Raw genomic sequence first — 20,642 nt, 5'->3', positions numbered from 1 at the left:
TGTATGTGTGTGTAGAGAGAAAAGGGAGAGAGGGAACAACACTCCCAAATAAAAAGAAGATTGGATTCAGTGGGGGTTTGGATGGGTTGGGAGTGGGGGGATGCAGAGGGGAGGGAGGGGGGATTCACTTGCTGGAAAAAAAGAGCAAAAACACTAAGAATCGAGTGTCAAAGGCAAAAACTGGAGTGAGAGAGGAGAGGGGAGCAAGAAAAGGGGGAGTGAGTGAGTGAGAGAGTGAGAGAGAGAAAGAGAGAGAGAGAGAGGGAGAGGGAGAGCAAGTTCGAGTGTGAGAATCGCTCCTGCCCTCTGTCTTCACACACTGCTGCCTGTGTGTGTGTGTGTGTGTGTGTGTGTGTGTGTGTGTGTGTGTGTGTGTGTGTGTGTGTGTGTGTGTGTGTGTGTGTGTGTGTGTGCACCGCCTCTCCCTGCTCTCTCTCTCTCTACCCTCGCTCTCACACACTCGGACGTGCGCATACACAGACCAAGGGGAAGAGAGAGAGAGAGAGAGAGAGAGAGAGAGAGAGAGAGAGAGGGAGTGTGAGGGGAGAGAACACATCGCAGCAGAGATGCAGCAGGAGGTTTTCCGAGGTACGTTCTCTTGTATGCTTGCCTTCCTGAGAGACAGCCAGGGAGAATAAGGAGGAAGAGAGGCTGAAATCTGTTGTTTTCCTGCCTGTTTTTCTGCTTCCCTCTGCTGCTGTGGCACTGCTTGCTCTGCGCGTGAAGAGGAGGAAAAGGTTTTTATTAAACCGTGCGCGTGTATGGGGCGTGAGTGTGTTTTTTTTATGCAGTGTGTATGTGGACGTGTATTTATGTGTGTCCCTGTACTGGATCTGCCTGCCTGTGTGTGTGTGTGTGTGTGTGTGCGCGTGTGTGCGTGCGTGTGTGTGTGTGTGTGCCAGTAACAGGCCTTGTCTCCCTCATCCTCTTCTCGGTTGCTGGCGCACCACGCAGTTCTTTTTTTTTTTCAAGAGCGATGACTCGTTTTGTGATTGTGATGAAACTTTTAATTTATCGAAAAGGCCTCTTTGTGATTCACTGCAGAAAGGGGGCGGGGGGGGGGTGGGGGTGCTGCCAAACACACGTCAGAACAGATATGAGGTTTGTTGTAAGGGGTTCCTAACATGGTGGGCCAGTCTCCCAATCCTCCTCATCAAGTTACTATCAACATCACAGGAAGTGTTTTAGCTGGAAAAACTTGCATGTAGGCGGCGGTAAACATCTCTGGTTCCACCGGCTGGTTCAGTCTCTTATTTCGGTCACGGGCCGCCCAGTTTGTCCTCCATTTTACCAGGCTGTTTTTCTGCTGGAGGTTGTCTCTGGTGGAGCAGCAGAGGGCATATTGATGTCACCAAGCCCGTTGTTGCTGCCTGAAGCCTTACTTTTTTTTTTTTCTTTCTCCAACAACAACACAGCATCTGCTGCCAACTACTCCACATTCCTGGTTTCCATGGATGCCAAGCCAAGCCCCTCTGCTTAATGTATGGAATATATGATTCACGCTGCCACAGGGGTAGGGGTCATAGGTCAGCAAAAGGAAGTGTAGTCTCTCGCTGCTCGGTGGCGTCACTCTGATGATGTTGTCTTTTTTATTTTGGTCACTTGTGCTTGGGTCCCCCATTAGGACGTAGTATTTGCCTTTTTTCTACCGGTGTGAATATGCTATCGTGCAATTCTTAAAGTTGGTTTGCTTTGTTTGATTATGCAGGGATTTTATTATATACCACAAACAAAAGGATGCTAATGCAATTCAGCTTCATCTTTTCTAACTTGCCATAGTTTTATTTGCAGTTTATGGTGACTGTAACATGCCGTTCTGGCTCAGCCTTACTAAAACTGAAACTTGTCTTGGTTGTTTGAGTCTGAGAACTCCAAAGGGGACTTTCACACCCCCTTCAACTGGGATCACGCATGAAATTGAAAATTATTTTGGTGTAAATTACCTCAGAAAGGTCACTGGTGTAGTGTTACTGCTCTCAAGGGTTACTGTTGTGGCCCTACTGTTTTCCGAAGGGCCTCCTCTGATTCTGTTGCAGCAAGCGGCATTATGGGAATTACGTGCTGTTCTGGGAATTAACGGAGCGTGGAGAGTGTGGCGATTTTAGAACATGGGCAGGCCTGCTGGTGCGTGGAGCGGCATGCGAAAACACCACCGTACGACAGTTTACACGTGGGGAGGAGGAGGAGAGGGGGTCAGTCATGCTGAGAGGGATCTGAAAGACAAGGAAACCATGAAATGTGAACATGGGCGAGATGTGTTTGAAGTTACCCCTTACCCCCACCAGCTCCCACTACCACCTCCGCTCAACCACTCCCCGACTTCCCTTACCTCCTCCTTCCCTCTATCCCATCTGGCTGGCTCCACCAAGCTCTCTTGGCCGAGGGGGTTGTGGAGAGTTCAGTAGCCTTCCTTGCTAACGATGCCCCCATACCCACCCACCCACACACACATCTTCCTGCGAACACACACACCCTCCTCTTCGCAGACCAACTGCTGCTCCAATCGCTGGGCCCCTCTGGCTGCCCCTCACTCGGGAGAAAGCCCAGCCGACACCTTCCTCTTCCCACATGCTACACGCCGCTGGCTGGCTGGCTCACCGGCTGGAAAACCAAGGCCCCCCACATTCTGCGTTCCAGGCACTCCCCTTAACCCCCCCCCAAGAAAAACACACACACATATGTTGACAGCACATTCAAGTTTTGGTTAAAGGATGAATGTGGTTTAATAGAATTCTTATCAGTTAAGATAACTTTGCACTCAGTCACCTTTACACTTAGATCTGTGAATGCGATGACACTGCTAAAAAACAAGTGAAACACAAAATTAAAAACAGACTTCCTGGTTCAGCTTTCACCTGCATTATTTCAGGCTCCAGTATAGGCAGGTTACTTTGTGTAATAAGGGATTATTACCAACATTTTGGGTGTGCTCACTGTCTATTTCATCTCAAAATACAGTGATTTAGATCCTCTCTAAATTGTTGGCTCTTTTAAAGCCTGATCACCAGTTTTTCTTGGCCACACACGGTTATGCCTTTGCAACATTCTTGTGTTCCCAGATCTCTAAAACTCCCAATAGCGGACATATCAATGAAAAGAAAATCGAAGTTCTAATCAACCAGGATTTTGTTTCAATGGTTTGGATTGAAAGTAGATATGATCTTTTTAGCTGTACTTTACACCGTCGTTTGAACAAGGGGTTTTCACTATTGCTAGCTGTTTATATTCATACTGAACTGTGAAAGTAATTGGTCCTAAAGTATTAAAATGAAATTTGCTGTGATAATCCTCAATTATAGAAAGTATTGGATTTGAAACGGTTTATTTTGGAGCCAAAGTATGTGTAAGTTTGAACCGCACATTATTACAATGCTTGTGGTTACACTTTTAAGGAATTTCCTTTTGAGATGGAAGATGGCAAAAAACAAAAGAACAAGCGTGGTGATTTAATCCTCACAGTTTTGTGTCTGTCAGCACATGAACTCATTTCAGTGTTGGAATAAACAGATTGCTCAACGGCTGGTTCAAGGCTTTGAGCTGGCACCAGGCTACTCTGCCGTCCGGCCTTCGGTTATGCAAGGCCGCTTTAGCAGTGATGTTCCTAGTGACTGATTGACCGTTGAAACTGAGTGGATTACTAACCAATGGTTTCCAAAAGTCATCCATGTTCTCCAGATGCTAATAGAAAAGCCAAATAGAGAAACTTCACCTCGTATGAAATGGTCCCACAATTCAAGCTTTGTTAGAATTATCAGATGCACTTTCTAAATTTGAACTTAAAAGAACGAAATTCCCAGAATAAAATGTTCCGTTTGTCATTTGATATGTATGGAAGAGGATGACGGGCCAACAAGTGTTTTTGCACTTCTAAGAAAAAAAGTCTTGATTTATTTGTTTCTCAGAATTCTGACTTTATTCTAAAATCTAAATAAACCAAAAAATCACATGTGGCTCAAATGCTCAAACGAATTTCACATGTGGCACTAATGCTCTTCCGTAGTTATGGAATACAAGTTAAATCCATTGTCATTGTTCCCTAAGATGTTTTTGTTGATGTTTACGTGAGTCTAGTTTGTCATTTGTCTGGCACCAGCTGAGTAGCTGTTAGTGCTGTGCGGTTTAGAGGTGCCACAGGCCTGAATAGATGAACCCTTCACACGTTGACCAACATATTTGTTTGTGCAGAACATCCTGTCGCAGAGAGGTGTGGGAACAAGGTTGCTGTTTATTTTTATTTTGCTTGCTCGAGTCCTTGTCACTTTCATGGTCACATTTGAGAAGGATGTTGGTGTTTATCCCCTCATCTGTACTCTTAATTAAGCGCTAAAAGTATAGATCTGCGTGTCATTTGTATACACGTACGAGTGAATCCAGCGCGTTAAAAGCTGCCTGTCACAGTCAGATGGCGTGTCGTGCTGGCTCTGCTTGTGAAGCGCCTGTGTGCGTCACAGGGAGATAAAGAAGAAGAGCGAGGGGGCGACATACGCATTTCCCTGTCCCCAGCTCAAGCATCAGTTGAGATGGTGAAATTTTTAGCCTAAGCGCTGTTTCTCAGTGTGTCCGCCCACTTGTAGCAGACTTGCCATAAGGGATTTCCTGCACATCTATTGCTCAGCAAATGTGAGTGACAATGAAGGCCTGTTTCAGTACAAACAGAGCAATACGGCAAGCCTGGCAAGACAGAATTCTGTATCCTAGTTGTTTTTATACATCTTGTATGGCATGGACTGGTTTGTTGTCAACGTGCTTGTTCTGATTACGTCATTCAAAGGCACCATGGCTGTTCTTTTGTTGACTATACTTTGTTCTGCACTTAGTGTCAGTGCCCTGTTGCACTCAGATTCAACTTTTGGTTTTGAATGTGATTTACAAGTGGGCCTATCCTTTTTCGAGCTGTTTTGTTTAAGCCTGTCAGTCTTGCCTGTGGGCATGCATAAGTGTATGTACAGTGCTGTGTACACATGCATGTTTGTATTGTGTGTGTGTGTGTGCATTTGTCTGTGTGCTGTTGTGAGTGTGATTGTTTGCCTGGGCTCCTGTCTGTCTGACAGTGCAGTGTGTCTGACTGTTCCTGTTTCAACACCCCCCCCCCCCCCTCCAACTCCTTCCTCTTCCTCTCTCCTTCTCTCTGTCTCCTGCTCTCCCACTAACCCTGAGCTTCTCTCTCCCTTTTTTCTATCACCCTTTCACTCTCCCTCATCCTCACCCTCTCTCTCGCTCTCTCCCTCCTCTTCCCTCTGCAATAACAGTGCTGACCTAGTTTCTGCCTGTTCAGGGCTGCCTGTGGAATTTTACAGCGGCCTGCCTTCCTGGCTGCTTTGCTGCTTGAAAACGCAGGCAGAAAAGCATGACTGAGGATTTTTCTTCTCGTCGCATCATTACGGCCTTAAACCGTCTCCGTTCTGCTCCCCAATCTGCAGACCTAAATAAATGAATCCGTTTTGAATAAGTAATAACAGCAAATTGCCTTTCGGGCGAGAATCTGCAGTTATCTTATGTACGGTGAATTTGTAGCAGAACTACAGCCACCCTCATGGCGGTCGAATTAGAATGGAAATGAGAATAGCCTGTCGCTCATCTTCCACAGCTTAGCTGAGATTGTACCGGATGCAGAAGGCGGAAAAACACCCCTTTTTCTGTGCGCATGCATGCAATCTCCCTCCCTTCTCCTCTTCCCCTCTTCCCCTCTTTCCTTCCCTTCCGCCTTCACAAATAAATGGTTAGAGTCATTCCTGGCAAACACTGGCCACCGCCAGGAATGGCTAACAAGCCTCTTGCTCAAACAGCAAGAGAGTGGGACTATTTTTACGTGCTTTCGGGCCATGGATCTAAGTCAACACTCTATTCTGAGAGAATCTTGATTAAATCTGAACGCCTTCCAATTAGGCAAAGGGAATGTTGTGTCACAGCCGAGAGAGATGGATCTCTGGAATGCCTTTCTGAAGGCTTGGTTGTGGCACGCTGAAATCTAAACCAGCGCTGCCGCAGATTCATTCCTCCCCCCTACCCTCTCCCTCCTTTCACCATTCCTGGCTGAGCCGTTAGAGTTGAGCGTTGCTGGGGCATTCAGTTCACTTTCCGTTTCTCGAAAAGTGTTCCACAGGCATCATGGCTGCTCCCGCCCGAGCTTTGGATGTAATTCTTTGCTTCATGTCGATATAAATGTTTGTGTTGTACATTTCTCTGAGGATGTTCATGAAGCTAAAACATATTTTCTGATTTCTCTTTCAGATTTCGGGGGCTGGTCATGGTGTCCGGTGAAAAGGTGTGGGACCCCCTCCACGCGGGCCTTATTCAGTCACGTCTGAGTGAACAACACCTGACTGCTGGGCTAACTCCCCTCTGCAAAATCACACACGGTGCAGTGAAGGACACCGCGTGCCAACAGAGTCGGCGGTTGTCACCTTTGTCTTCCCCGTCTCTGCCCTTGGTGGCTGCAGACACCCTTCAACCGGTCCAGGACTCCTCACACCTCCCTGTCAATCTCTGCGGCTCAAGCCAGATCGAAGGGTTTTACAAACAAGTCCCCTGTCTTGGAGGGGCCTCTCATTCTGAAGAAGAGGAGGAGGAAGGCGAACAGGTGGAAATGAAGGGTAAAAGGCGCGTAGGCCGGGGAGAGGCCGTGATGGAGGACAGGCTGGAGGACATGGCCGACGGACCTAAAAATGCAAAAATCACCCTAAGCTTCCCACTTAGTGCCGCTCCCCTCCCAGCCTCCCTCACATCTCCGAACCACTGTCGTAGCTCTTCCTCGTCCTCCCCTTCCCCTCATCGGAGGCGGCCATCTTCCAAGAGCTCGGACGAGGGGTCGCTGTGGAAACTGGATGCTACCATGGACGTAAAGCACAGACCTTTTAAGCCCCCGAGGCACGACAGCTCTCCGTCCTCTTCGCCTTCCTCCTCCTCATCTCCCATGACTGTTCATGCACTTAGCAGGAAAGATATCAAATCCCCGCCTCCTCTAAAGTGCTCCAAACTCAATTCAGACACTCAGTTTCACAGGTCTCCCCCGAGGTCTTACGGCGGAGACGGTTGGGACGAGAGGCACAGGGTAACCAACGGCACCGCCTCCCCCTCTCAAACGGCTCAGATCCTCTTCAGTCTGGGCACGTCGGCCTATCAGAGAGGAGGGGATACAGAGAGGAGGGAAAAAAGACCAGCTGGGAAAGTGGGAAGCCCTCATGGACCAAGTCTTCACCCGCCCCCCCTGCACCTCCCTCCACCCTTACCGCCACCTCCTCCTCCCCCGTCGGAGGATCTTACCGCACCCCCTCACTCATCCTCCTATCCCCCCACAGCCAGCCTGAAGCCCGAGCTGATCTGTGGTGTGTGCCATCGGCTTTTCAGCTCCGCCTCCTCCCTGACAGTCCACATGCGGCTGCATCGTGGCAGCCGCGCCCTCAGTTGCCGCTTCTGTGGCAAAGTCTTCATACACAGCAAGAGACTGCAATCCCATGAGTCCTCCTGCCGGGTGCCAGGCCTTCCCTCCAACAGCCTGGGCCCCCCCTCTCTCACTGTAAAGCCAAAGCAGGAGCCACTGGAGGAGGGCGAGGTGAGAGTGGAGGGGGGAGTGATCGTGGGACAATCAGAAATCGGGAAGGCGCGGCAGGGGAAGAAAGCCCGGAGCCTCCTGGCACGTATCCAAGGTGATGATGCAGCAGCCGCAGAGCTACTAGCAGGAGATGAGCACCATTTCGTGAAGGTGGTAGATGGCAATGTCATTTACTTCTGCTCTGTGTGCGAACGCTCCTACATGACCCTCTCCAGCCTGAAGAGGCACTCCAACGTACACTCCTGGAGACGCAAGTATCCGTGCCACTTCTGCGACAAAGTCTTCGCCCTGGCAGAGTACCGCACGAAGCACGAGGTGTGGCACACGGGAGAGCGCCGCTACCAGTGCATCTTCTGCTGGGACGCCTTCGCCACCTACTACAACCTCAAAACGCACCAGAAGACCATCCACGGGATCAACCCCAGCCTCATCTCCAGTGAAAAGACAGCCAACGGGGGTTATAAGCAGAAAGCGAACGCGCTCAAGCTCTACCGCCTTCTCCCCATGCGCTCCCAGAAGAGACCTTACAAGACTTACAGTGACAGTTTGCATAATGGCCTGCTCATGCCACCGATCGAGTCACCTTCCCTCTCCCTTCCTGGCTTAGGCTGTACTCTGGGCCCTGAGGAGCTACAAAGCCTCATCAGCGGGGCCCACCCTCAGAGCGTAAAGCCTGACCCAGATGACTTCCCTAATGGCTTCCCTGTTTCAGTATCTGAGCATGGTGACCTCTCTGAACTAACAGCCCTCCCCCAATCGGACATGCCCCAAGTTAGAAAACATGAGAGTGAGGCCCTGGATTTAGAGCAGGGGAGAGGCAGCTTCAAACTGTCTAGTAGCAGCAAAACCAAAACTCCCAAAAGTGATAGAGGCTCAGAAACAAGCATGCCTTCTGTGATAACATATGGCCACACAAAACCCTCTGTCATAGTTCATGGGACAGCCGTGTCATCCTCTGTCATCGTGCATAGCAACCAGGTCACCTCTGGTAGTGAAAAAAGCCCAGTGAGCAGCCCGTCCCCTGAAACCAGCAGCAGCTCACACAAGACTATTCCCAGGTCATTCAAAAGACAGAGAGATAGCGCAGAGAGCCACAGAAAGAGGTCAAGAGACAGTTCAGAGGACGACTCAAGAGGTAGACAGGGTGCGGAGACAGGCAGATTATTTCACAAATCGCGGAAATCCCACAGCAAGAGCGACATGTCTAACTCAAAGTCGCTGTCAGCATCTGTAGGGTCACAGGTCAAAGAGGCAGGGCCGCTGTGCCAGATTACTGTTCGTATTGGCGAGGAAGCCATGGTGAAGCGCAGCATCTCCGAAACAGATCTGAGGAGAGACAAGAGCCACTCTCCTCCCAAAGCCAAACGGGGCGAAACAGTGCGGGATGCCAAGGACACACGCCACTCCCACCACCATCACCATAAACACCGCCCCCACCGCAGAGTGGAAGAAGAGGAAGGAGGAGATTGTGAGGAGGAGGAGGAGGAGGAGGAGGAGGCAGAGCAAAAGAGCTCCAAATCCCCCGATGAAGTGAGGGAGTACTACTTCCGGAGGGAGGTGCGTCATCAGGAGAGTGACCACGACGAAGAGGATAATCTATGGCGGCCTTACTACTCCTACAAGCCTAAGAAGAAGGCCCAAGCACATCTACAGAGGGTCAAGAGCTGGCAGAGGAAACTAAAGTTCAAGCGCTCGATCAGGTTGAAGAGGAGGACAGATAGAGTCACGAACTGTGCGAGTAAAGAAACAGAGAACTCACAAGACGAGGAAGACGATGGGGGGAGGGAAGAGGCCGAACAAGTGTCTAAATCTAACAGAGACATGGGAGAGAGGAAAAAGAAAGATGCCCCTCTGAAGGAGAAAAACAAAGAGGCAGAGGAAAAAGTTAAAGCGGCCCGTCAGGAGGTCTGTACTCCTCCTCTGCACTCTCCAAAGCCTCCTACGTCTACCTCAGTGGCTCCCACGGGAATAAAGAGGCGGCCTTGGACTAATGGGAATGCAGCAGAGTGTGGGACATGCGGCCGCTGGTTCTCAAGCCCCAGGAAGCGAGACAAACACGAGCTGAGCCATCTGCTGGAGTTTGTGTGCCTCTTCTGCCGGGCCACTTTCCCCTCAAGGGATAAGTTAGAGGACCACCAGAGAGCCCAGCATCCCAAGCCTGCTGAAGCCCCCTCTGTACCCCCAAAAGAGGAGCTCGGCGAACAAGTTGAACCTGTGCCAGAGATCGCAAACGAAGAAAAAGGGGCGCAAATAGGGAGGAATTCAAGCCCGAGTCGCCTGAGCAGGAGAGCGCTATCACGACACACCTGTCCACAGTGTCACAAGGTCTGCAAGACGTCTTCAGCGCTTACTCGCCACATCCGACGTCATGAGCTGAGCAGTTCTCCAGAGAGAGAAAAGGAAGATAAAGTTTCATCGCCAAAAAAGACAGTTGTTAGCAGCAGAGACCTAGAGACTGAAAAAGGCCCCAGCGCTCTCTCTGTTTCAGTTATCAGCTATTTAACACCAGACCCCCCCAGCAGTGCTGACTGCGTGGCATCACGGCAGCGTGAAGACCACCTCACTGAACCGACACATGAACATCAGATGTCAGAATCCGGTGACAAACCTGAGCTCACACATCCAGTTCTAGAGAGAGAGCCCAGCCCACTTCTTGCAGACCCTCCATTAGAAAGTCCTAATCCCACAAAATTCCCGCCCGCCCCGCCCTCTACTCTCCAGAGTGTGCTGGTCATGAATGGACCTGAATGCCTGGACTACCGCACCCCCAGCAAAAAGAGCCTGGACAGCCAGATCCACAGAATACCCAGCCCTGTGCACATTGTGGCATCCAGCAACACCTCTCAAAATGTGCCCACGACGTCACAGACCAGAATAACCACTGCTGCTGCTCCTCCTGTTTCCATGACAACGGCTCTCAGCTCCGAGGGGGGATTTATGAAACGGGATGGGGTCATTATGGACAGAGAGAGGCAGGGCGGGAGTGGGATATTTCGTCACGTGGGTTACGAGGAGCCCCCTCGGGTCCAGGATCTCAGAGTTCAGTCGCTGTCCAGGAGTCCTTCTCCCGACGAAGCACAAGACCTCACCATGTCCTCCATTCTAGCGAGAGAGAGGGAGATAGAGAGGCAAAGAGAGACAGAGAGGGAGCGGGACAGACAGAAAGAAATGGTGAAAGAGAGGGAAAAAGAGATAGAGAAGTCCCATCACATAAGTAGACACGCCCAGCAGGACCAGATTTCTCTGTTGGTCCCCAAAGAGGAGCCCTTGAGCCCTGTGCCGTCCCCCCAGCATATTCCCACTCACCCCACTATGAATGGATCCTCGTCACACAGGCACACGCCCAAATCCCCCTGCCGGTCCCCCTCAACTATTGGCCTCATAGCTCGTCAGGTTCACTCCAGTTCACAAGGCCTCGACAGACACCCCCTGCCCACTGGAGCAGCTGGTGCGGGTGACCGCCCCTCAGCCCACGCTCTGCTACTCCCCCGGGCCCCACAACCACCTGAGCCGGAGCACCACGATACTGTATCTTCCAGAGATGGGGACGCCACCCCAGTGGGCTACCATTCCCATAATTACCCCATGTCCCTTATAGTGCCGGAAAGCTACCACCCCGGTAAAAAGCAGGAGGAAAACCTGCTCATGTCCTCCTATCCTGCTGGAGCTCTTCCTTTCGGCCCACTGGGGAAAATGATGGTCCCAAGTGGCGCGGACTTGGCTAAGCTGCCCTTTTATCCGGACCCTTACCAGCTGCTCTACGGGCCCCAGCTGCTGGCCTACCCTTACAACCTTGCTGCTCTTCCTGTGACTCTGAACATGATGGCACCTGGTGGGGACAAAGTGGAGCCTCTGCCTTTCCTCCCGGCCATCTTCAACTACGCAGCCACCGCCGGACCCTACATGGGAGTGGCCCCTCGGCCGCTCGTTTCGAACCCGGGCCTCTACAGCAGCAGCAGCAGCGGCGGCAGCAGCAAGAAGCCACGAGACAGCAGCAAACCCTAGAAGCACTCTGAGGAATATATTTCAGTGGTGACGGCCTGGCCTGCTAAGGACAGGAGGGGAGGGGGTGCATGCTCACTGGGTCACTGAGTACAGTCATACAGCACCCCTGCCTCTCTTTCAATGAGTGGAGATCAGAGCTAGGCATTAAATCAGGAGTAGGATGAGGGGAGGAGAAGGAGCAGGGAGAGGGGCTGGTGTTACAGTGACGTATCACTCCTCCCCTCTCTTTACTCCCGCTCACCTTTCTCAGCGGCTCTCCTGTCTTGCTGTAGTGTGTCGTAGTTCTAGAGCTTGATTAATCTTCCTCTCTGACTCATTATATTATCTATAAGAATAAGAACTGCTAACAGGGTGTGTGTTGTGTGACACATTAGTCGAGTCCCTTTATAGTCATATAAAAAGGATAAACAGTCTTCAGGGAAGGCTTGTGGATGAGATCAGGATAAGGGATGAAAAAGAATTACTCGAGACAGCTCAAGGTGGAGCATTAAGCATCCTTATTTGTATGAGTGAATGATGGAGTATCCTGTCGTTAAATTGTCCATGACAATATGTACAGTTGAGCAGGAATGTGTGCATGCAGAGGTGGGCCTTGGCAGGTATGACTGCGTTCGCTTTGAAGAGTGTGTGTGTTTTGGAGTATGTGTGTGAGTGCCTAGATCATTCCGTGTGAGACTTGCACAGCATTCCTGCTATTCGGAATGCTGTAGGTCAAGATGTAGAAGTGCATTAAGAAGTGATTCTTCATATCCAAATCATTAAGAAGTAAATGCTATGGCTGGATGCGAGTCTATGACAATGACAGATCATTTGAGCTTCTAACGTCTCAACTAACCTGGTGACTTTGGGGCCCAAATGGCACTGTAGGATCTCTATAGCATTCACCATAGTTTATATCTTATGTGCACAAAAATAGAAAGAGTAGAGGTCACTTTATGGGGACACTTGTAGCTGCTTGGGATATGTAGCTGGCCACTGGGTTAGAAATAAAGGCTGGTAGGCCATTGCACTTCCGCTTTTCATCTCATTTCCTTCATGTAAAATAAGGAAAAGAATAAAAACCAGTCAGCCTTCATCTTGCATAGCTTTTTCCTCTTTGATTGGAAGAGAAAAAGGCTCCATTTCCTAAGCCAGGAAGAAGAAAGTGACAGCAAGGAAGGAAAAAGATCAATGGATTCAGGGTATTTTCTGTATAGGAAAAGAAATATATGGGCACAAAACTGTTGGACTCTGAGTCAGAAGGACCCACAGAAATGACTTTTGGGACAAAAAAAAACGTCCTGTTCCCCAACCGAGGGGACTGAGGGGTGTTGGGAATAGCCTGGGCTATTTCTCCTCCTTCCCTTATTACTAAAAGGTAGGAAAAGGCTGAACTTAGCAGCCAAAGCGGTGGCCGAGAACCCCCCAGGTGCCCTCCTGGGGCCTTTTTTGTTCTACGTGTAATGTTATCTTTATATGTTTGTTTTGTTAAACTATGTTGTTGTTTATGTTGTTTAGCCCTCTTACCAGATGGAAATGGCTTCAGTGAAAAGGGGGAGTAAACTTTAAAATATGAATGTAAATTTAGTCATGAGGTTAATGAAGTAAAGCTGCATTAATGGTAGAGATGGTTCTTTTTTTTTCTGTTTTGACACAAATAACCTGTTAAAGAAACCGTATAACGTCTGGTATGCATATATACAGTAGTCCTAGGAACATGTCAGTAAACTTGGGTTCTGTATCCACACAGCATGAGCATCACTTGCTTCCTAACCGTTTATATCCTCAGCAGATCTGGCATTGTGCGCACAGCTTTTGTTTCCGTTTCCTTCCTCTGGAGGTATTTCTGGCCTCTTCATCCTCATATCTTTGTTCATTTTTTTTTTATTTCATTGTAGACAATTCCATAAACCGTGGGGCCACATTTACTTCTCACAGTCACTACTTAGGAGAATTCTCCTTCTTCCCCTCAAACTCGCACACCTCTGAATGAAGAACATGTGTTTCGGTGTGTGTGTGTGATGGTACTCGGGCACCTTTTTGACAGACAGCAGTGTTCAAACACATGGTGACCAACTGCAGGGGTGCACAAGCATCCCCCTTGGGTGTGGTTACAAGCCTTTTGCCGGTAGCCGTACGTATGTGTGTCGTGTACGAGAATGAGTGCCTGTGCGAATATGAAAACCAAATTAAATCTGCCGGAGCCGCAGACCCCTTGGCAGTATATGGGCCACTTGTTCTTTTTTAATTTTTCTGTGGGTTAGTTTCAGTGAAAAAAGCCTTGCTGTCTCCAATACACTATCTCAAGACATTCCTATAGATGGACATGTTTGTGTTTTGGACCATTTCTTATGCCATAGTTTGCCATCATGGTTATCATACAAACCCAAAGCATGCGAATCGACGTATTGTAGTGACCGAACTGGAATCTGGTGGTAATATAAGACTATTCACTGTATGTTTTCGTTTTTAATGAATGTGCCTCTGCTTTGATATTTAAATAATTATCTATAGTACTATGTGAATCTGCCAGATTTCAACTGTTAAGGTGCCTTGTTATGGCATAAGAAATATGAATAGCAAATGAAGCGCTTTCTTGAGAAATGACGAAGAGTTGGAGATAGATTTCACGGCTTTATTTGCTCTGAAGCTGTTCATAGACGTAGGGGTGTGGCTAAACTGTTTTGGTATCGTGTACATGTCTAGGGTAATACTGTGCCATATAAAGCCCACAAAATATGTTAATGTTATTTTTAAAAGATGTTTTAATGTTGCCTGATGACTTTGTCTTTAGATTTGATACAAAGGCTTGTAGCCACAGCTCTCCCAAAGTCTGTAGTCTCCTTTTTCCAACATTCTTCCTGTTCTCTCTCTTTCCCCTTGTTTCCGTCTCTCCCTTCCTTTATCTTTGCTGCAATCAAACAAAATAAAGTATTAACCTGATGACCCAATGAAATCAATACTAGTCTGGCCTCATGTTTTTTTTTAATCAAGTCTCTTTTACGCGTTACATGTTGATCTGGAGGTCTTAATGTGAACCATGTGCTTAAAGTTGGCGTATGCCTGTTTTCACATTGTTGGATATTAATAGATGCTTATTCTCCACTGAGATATTCATTTTACAATTAGAGATTTGATAAGAACAAGCTGTAGTCACATTTGCACTTCTCACATGGTCCATACCTCTACTTGTGAGTAGTAATTCTTTGGCAATTCCTTCCCTTGTGTTTTCTTTTATGATAAATTAACCGTAGCCACATTTGCGTGGTATTTTGTTTGTTGTTGATTACTGCGAGCTGATCTCTTATCATCCGTGACTTAGCACTTTCGCAGTAGTGACACTCAGTGGTTTGAACAGAAAGTCATTAATTTACTATCACAATGTGATGTCAGAGATACTAATGAAATCATTTAAAGGTACAGGTGCCAAGTGGTCATTTTCCGGAATGATTTGACCTCAATCTGTGTTTTTTCCCACAGCAGAAGTTTTAGTTAGCAGAAAAAAACACAGGTGTCGAAATCATGACTACCACCATCCTTTGTGTTTTTTTTCAAATGCCCCAGTGAAATATTACAGAGTTAGGATGTCTGCTGTGAAAAAATACCTATTTGCAGTTAAAGTTTAGTAGACAAATGACAGACTTTGAGTGCAAACATGAGCAATCCTATGTTATGGTATGAATTTCTGTGTGTTTATGTGTGTGTTTTTTAAAAACTTTTCCCAGTATTCGCCAGAAATCAGATACTTGCTGGAAGGAGAATGTGTCACTTGATTGAAGTCACAGTTTTGTGTATTGAACAGAGGTCATCTTTCATCACTCTCTCTTCTTTGAAAACACTCAGCAGTTTAAAGATTCAAAGGTTTTATTTGTCACATGCACAGCAGATACAGCGTATAGGTTGGCAATGAAAATATTGTATCCCAGGCTCCTCCAACAACTCAACATACAAAGTGTAACAAAGATAAATGAAATAGTGCAAAAATATATACAATAACAACACTAAGGAAGTAAAGATGTGCAATATATACATATGTAGAATAAATAGAAAGTATTTAAATATACAGTAATTTAAATACTTTTCACTGATGAATGAGGAGGTATGGACAGATGCATATATTACATATAAACAGATATGTATGGCAGATGTGTATAATATATATATATATATATATATCTATATATATATCTCGTTGCCGTCTGTGATCAGGCCGATGACGGTCGTGTCGTCAGCAAACTTGATGATGGTTCCTGTGTAATGTATAAACATCAGTCTGGCTTGGGCCACTCACCTAACTCACTCTACATGAGTCACCACAAAGGCCAGAGATATACAGGCAGACAGAAATTGAAAATGTTTGCTTAATGTTGATTTTCTTCTTAAATAACTCTCTTTGTTTTACTGCTGCCTGCCTTATGTCTTTGGTCAACCTACATAATGCGAAAGCCACATTCTATTTCGATCAATACAGAGTATTGACCCCAAAAATTTTGCTCTCTGGACCCCGGGACATGGTGCCTGCACAACCCACGCTTCAAAAAGGTAGAGCTTGGAGTGAGCAGACCACCCACGGGCTAAAGTGACTGGGTGTGTGAAGGCAGTGAAGGATGGCCGTGTTTTGGAAACCGATAGCAGGTAGACTTCTGCTTACTGTGAGCCTCACTCTGCTGGGATGGGGAGTTGAGGGGCAGGGGGATAGACAAGGAAAGGTATGGTAACACTGGTATTTATGTTTGTTGTGTTTCATTACTGTATGTCTGTACATAATTCTGTATGTGTAAGTCTAAATATTGGCCATATCAAAAAATTCAACTCAATATGAAATTCTCATAGAAATCTGGTTAGCCATGATACTGTACATGCATTTTGTAGCTTTAATAAAGTCCCTAAATATCTTAATCGTGTGTATATAGTTTTTGTCAATTAGATGTCCAACATTCTGTAATTCTTAGATGTATCAGTCCCAGAGCCTCTCTGGCAAGAAAATAAGTGCCATGTTTTATAGGTTGCTGAAAGATTAAGAATAGAAAACATACTTTATCAAACTCAAAGATTATAATCCACACAGATTTCAGTTGTGGAGTTGTTTCCTGACCTCAAAATACTTTATTTACACTCTGGACTTTGCTCAGATCGTAGGAGGACAAATCAGGGCGCTATTTAAAACATCAGCTGTGTTCCTTTGATACATTTTCTACTCAGTTTGATAATAACCATTGTTTATTAATATACTGCAGTTAGGTGCCATATGGTCCTCCTTCACATTGATTTTGGACTACATTACCACTTTCACTTCCCTCGTTTAAAGACTCATTAGTTAATTAAAAACAAAATCCCTCCGTTTAATACGGTTTTAACCATTTTGCCAGCAAGAAAACTAATAATTGATTAATGAACATGTACAAGAAAAAGAGTTGAACCAACGATTGCATTTTAAATGAGTGCCTCGTTGACATTGTGTCTTTTCTAGAAATTAGTATCAGGCGATGTTACCGTCTACCTCGGCCAGGGCAGAGACATCTGGAGGCCAATAATCCACACCACATCAAACGTCAGTGAGATCAGCTGGTAAGTCAAACCACTGCACCGGGAAGGCCTCACATCAACTTCTTGCTGAGAATATATGGTGTAGGAGGCAAAAGGCTCAAACATTAATGCCGGACCTGTAAGCTATAGATCACAATTTCCAGATGAAAGCCAAGTTAGAATTTCAAGGCCAGCTGGAAAAGTGATGACATAACTTAACTATCATGGCGTTTTAACCCCCTGTCAGCGACCCTGGTCTGGGTCAAATGTAAGGCAAATTATTGTTGGCTAATCATCTTTTTTGTGGACCAACATTTCCAAAGAATTCTGTTCTGTTTCTGCAGTATCAAGTCATCATTTCAGTTACGGACCTTTGACCCGGAAGGTGCCATTTTCTACGGAGATACCAAAAACGGGGAGGACTGGTTTGTTTTGGCTTTGAAAGAAGGCATGCCCCTAATGCAGATCAGCATCGCGGGCAGCCTTGTCAGTGTAATGGGCGGCCCCCAGCTCAATGACGGAAAATGGCACACAGTGAGTTTCAGAACAGTTTGATTTTAATTTGACGCAAGTGATAAGATATTGAAATGACACATTGTAATAATAATCATACAGTACTTTGGACATAGTGTCCCATAGTGTGACCATGTGCTTTATAACTGTTGGTCTGAAGGCCTCTTGTGCTCCTGGTGCCACCCAGCTGGAGGTGAGCAACCAAGATGATTTTGTGATTCTAGATGTGGACGGCTCCAAAGGGCTGGTGGTGGGCATGGGGGGACCGGCCAAACAGACAGAGGATTCCCATGCTGGGGTACTCCGACTAGCCCTGGGCGGGATCTTAATCGACAAGGGAAAGATGATGATCCAGGTATAGTGTGTTCATTTACCCTTGAATACTTTGTAATAGTTGAAATTACTCATTTTTCTGTAAAGTTATTTTGTAATTATCTGGCATAATTGTCATCAACCTGTCACCTACATTCTTCTACTTCATGCAATACTTTCACTAAATGAACATGAACTTGTCAAGAAGTTGATAACGTTTTCTCAGGAATTCTTTTTTTTTACATTATTGCATTTCAAGCTCAGTTAGAAGTCCTTGATTTGAGAGGATTTGCCTTTATTTCGTCTTTCTCTATTGCTGAATGTCATCACAACATGATTTAAAGAGTCTAAAAAGAAGAATTTGTTTTTCATCTTGAAGGACAAAGATTTAAATGACTTAAATGTTGCACCAAACGTGGAGCTGTAACATGACTTAGTGTCAACATGTGGTCAGTTATCCTTGGTAATATAACGTAAACATTCATGATCCTTTAACATTTCTTAGCCAATCCCATGTTCCAGCTCCTCTCTCGCTGTTTGTCTTGTATTTCTCTCCCGGAGATGCAATTTTTTGTTATTTGCCGTAGTTTGATCACAAGATGGACGGTTGTGTGCGAAAAGGCAGCTGGTTAGACCTCAGAGTCCCCTGGGAGGTGGAGGTGGAGGAGTTCTTGCCCTGCTATCAAGACATCCTTCCCGGCAGCTACTTCCCCGGCACTGGATTTGCCGTTTTCAATACCTCAGGTGGAACCATTTGGCTCAGTTATACAAGATATGAACAACATTTACTAAAATTATAACAAGCTTTCAAACAGGCCAGCATAATGCATTCTTTACATGGCACTGCATCTCTGGTAGCAATATAATTTTAATCTGATTTCACATTGTATTCAGCTTGTGACTTGTTATTTTCTGTTGTGCAGTTTTCCCTGTTAAGGAGTACGAGGGGATCAAGATTGAGTTACATGGAGATTTCAGTAAGATGCATGGGACCATTTTGAGCATCAAGGCTCCTGGGCAAGAGATGATGCTCACTCTAACGGCCAATAACAACACACAGGTATGAACATACATCTGAGATGAACTGAACATGAGATCAATTACATCTCTTAAAATGTTCTCATGGCACTGAAAGGTGGCTTCCTATAGTTAACTTGAAAATGTACATCCAGAAACATACACTTTTGCAGACATGTATATGTTGGAGACCACTTTGAATTTATTCACAGAGCTACAGTATATTACCTTAGCTTTGTTTCTCTTTTTTTGAATTTGCAGGAGGTCAACCTTTCTTACGGCTCACAAAAAATCAGCATGAAAGCCACTTTCAACAAGCTGGTGATAACCTTTCTAGACGAGTTACTGCAAGTCCTTAAAAAACAAGAAAAATTGCAGGATTTACAAGTCGTATCAGTGAAAAACTCAGGCTTTTCGTCCACCTGGGGAAACGGTCGTCTTGCCATTGGAGGTCTCTTGGGTAAGATTAAACAGAGATGAAAGATTCAGTCTTGAATAATACCTGAACGGTTTGTCTTTATATCTAAGAGGAATCTGATTTGCAGACAGGGTGGATAGAAAAACAAACATAATAACCATAAATAACATTGAAAGCACACAAAAACAACAAGTTTGCAATACAAGGTCAAGAGTTTTTCTTTTCCACTTTCCAGGTGAGGGTGAAGACAATGTTGGCTCCCAGTTTTTGGCAGGCTGTCTGGATATGATCCAGATTCAGGACAGGGATTTGGATTTGGATTTTGCTGTCAAACATCCATCAATCTCCTCTCACAGCTGTCCTGCATAAACAATGGAAGTGCGCCTGTTCGATGTGGACTCTGATGCCTTTGGTTCCAATTAAAACAAAAAATACAATGTGTTTAAAAGTGAAAAATGTTCTGGTTACAGTCATTCTGTATACGCACATTTGACATTTGTATCAATAAACTCCTAAAGTATGGAGAGTTTTTAATAAACTATTAATCTGTTGATGAAAAATATATCTGTCCCACTAGCTCAATTTTGAAGGAAAAAAAAGATTGTTTAATATAGCTATTTAACTGCTTCTTTTAAGGCAAATCGAAGGACATTGAAACACTGTGATTTAACACTAATTATTGGTACTGAGTAGTGTCTGAGGGAGGCAGAGATTTAGGACATGCATCCTGCGCCCTCTGGTGGACTGTTAAAGATAATGTTAGGGTCATACAGTGAATTATGGTTCTTTTACAATGAAACACCAAAAGAAGAACAATGTTGTTTATTATCCAATCATTGTATTTTAGCCCATAAACAAATGTCCAGTTTAAAATAATGGTTCTATTGAGTCATTCTATGTTTTTCCAATTTTTAGTAAACATTTCTATTACACAATTTACAAACATCATGGCTTAAACATATTTGCCTTTCACCAATAGGATCATGTGCATATACAAAATAAACCCAAAGACAAAAAAATCAAGGCTTAGGTTTCTGTTTTGTAAATCATATCCTTAATAATCCGAAAACGTTCAATTGTATTGTTTTTTTGGACTTTAAAAGCTTTCAAATCTGCCTGCCTGCCTAGATCATTGTGTTAACATTCTCAACCATAAAAATGTTATTAACCACAAAGTTATCATTGTTGTAGTCCATGTATTAGAAAAATAATAAAAATAATAAAAAACACAATTAAACATCTTTATTTATATAGAACATTCTCAAGTAAACACAATATTACAAACTAGAAAATCCTCTTTGTTGTAGTCCACATATTAGA

At 45.6% G+C, this 20,642-nt stretch overlaps 2 protein-coding genes across 3 annotated transcripts; both read left to right on the top strand.

Annotated features, from left to right (window-relative positions):
* Positions 1-626: 626 nt before the first annotated feature.
* On the top strand, positions 627-14,496 carry zbtb4 (zinc finger and BTB domain containing 4). Its single transcript, XM_063900431.1, has 2 exons — positions 627-737; positions 6,232-14,496. Exon 2 carries the CDS (start codon positions 6,248-6,250, stop codon positions 11,555-11,557), a length of 5,310 nt encoding a protein of 1,769 aa, XP_063756501.1. The 5' UTR covers positions 627-737; positions 6,232-6,247; the 3' UTR covers positions 11,558-14,496.
* Positions 14,497-15,855: 1,359 nt separating this feature from the next.
* shbg (sex hormone-binding globulin) lies at positions 15,856-19,884 on the top strand. 2 transcript variants are annotated; one of them, XM_063900432.1, is made up of 8 exons: positions 15,856-16,245; positions 17,007-17,104; positions 17,407-17,596; positions 17,736-17,930; positions 18,475-18,631; positions 18,811-18,947; positions 19,166-19,364; positions 19,558-19,884. In XM_063900432.1, the coding sequence occupies exons 1-8, from the start codon at positions 16,144-16,146 to the stop codon at positions 19,689-19,691; spliced, it is 1,212 nt and encodes a 403-aa protein (XP_063756502.1). In that variant the 5' UTR covers positions 15,856-16,143; the 3' UTR covers positions 19,692-19,884. The 2 variants fall into 2 exon arrangements, with proteins under 2 accessions (XP_063756502.1, XP_063756503.1); XM_063900433.1 differs by having other exon boundaries at positions 15,862-16,245; positions 17,763-17,930.
* Positions 19,885-20,642: the final 758 nt, after the last annotated feature.

The sequence above is a fragment of the Eleginops maclovinus genome, chromosome 14 (genome assembly GCF_036324505.1).
Source record: "Eleginops maclovinus isolate JMC-PN-2008 ecotype Puerto Natales chromosome 14, JC_Emac_rtc_rv5, whole genome shotgun sequence".
Taxonomy (NCBI): domain Eukaryota; kingdom Metazoa; phylum Chordata; class Actinopteri; order Perciformes; family Eleginopidae; genus Eleginops; species Eleginops maclovinus.
This window is presented reverse-complemented; position numbering and strand designations above follow the sequence as displayed.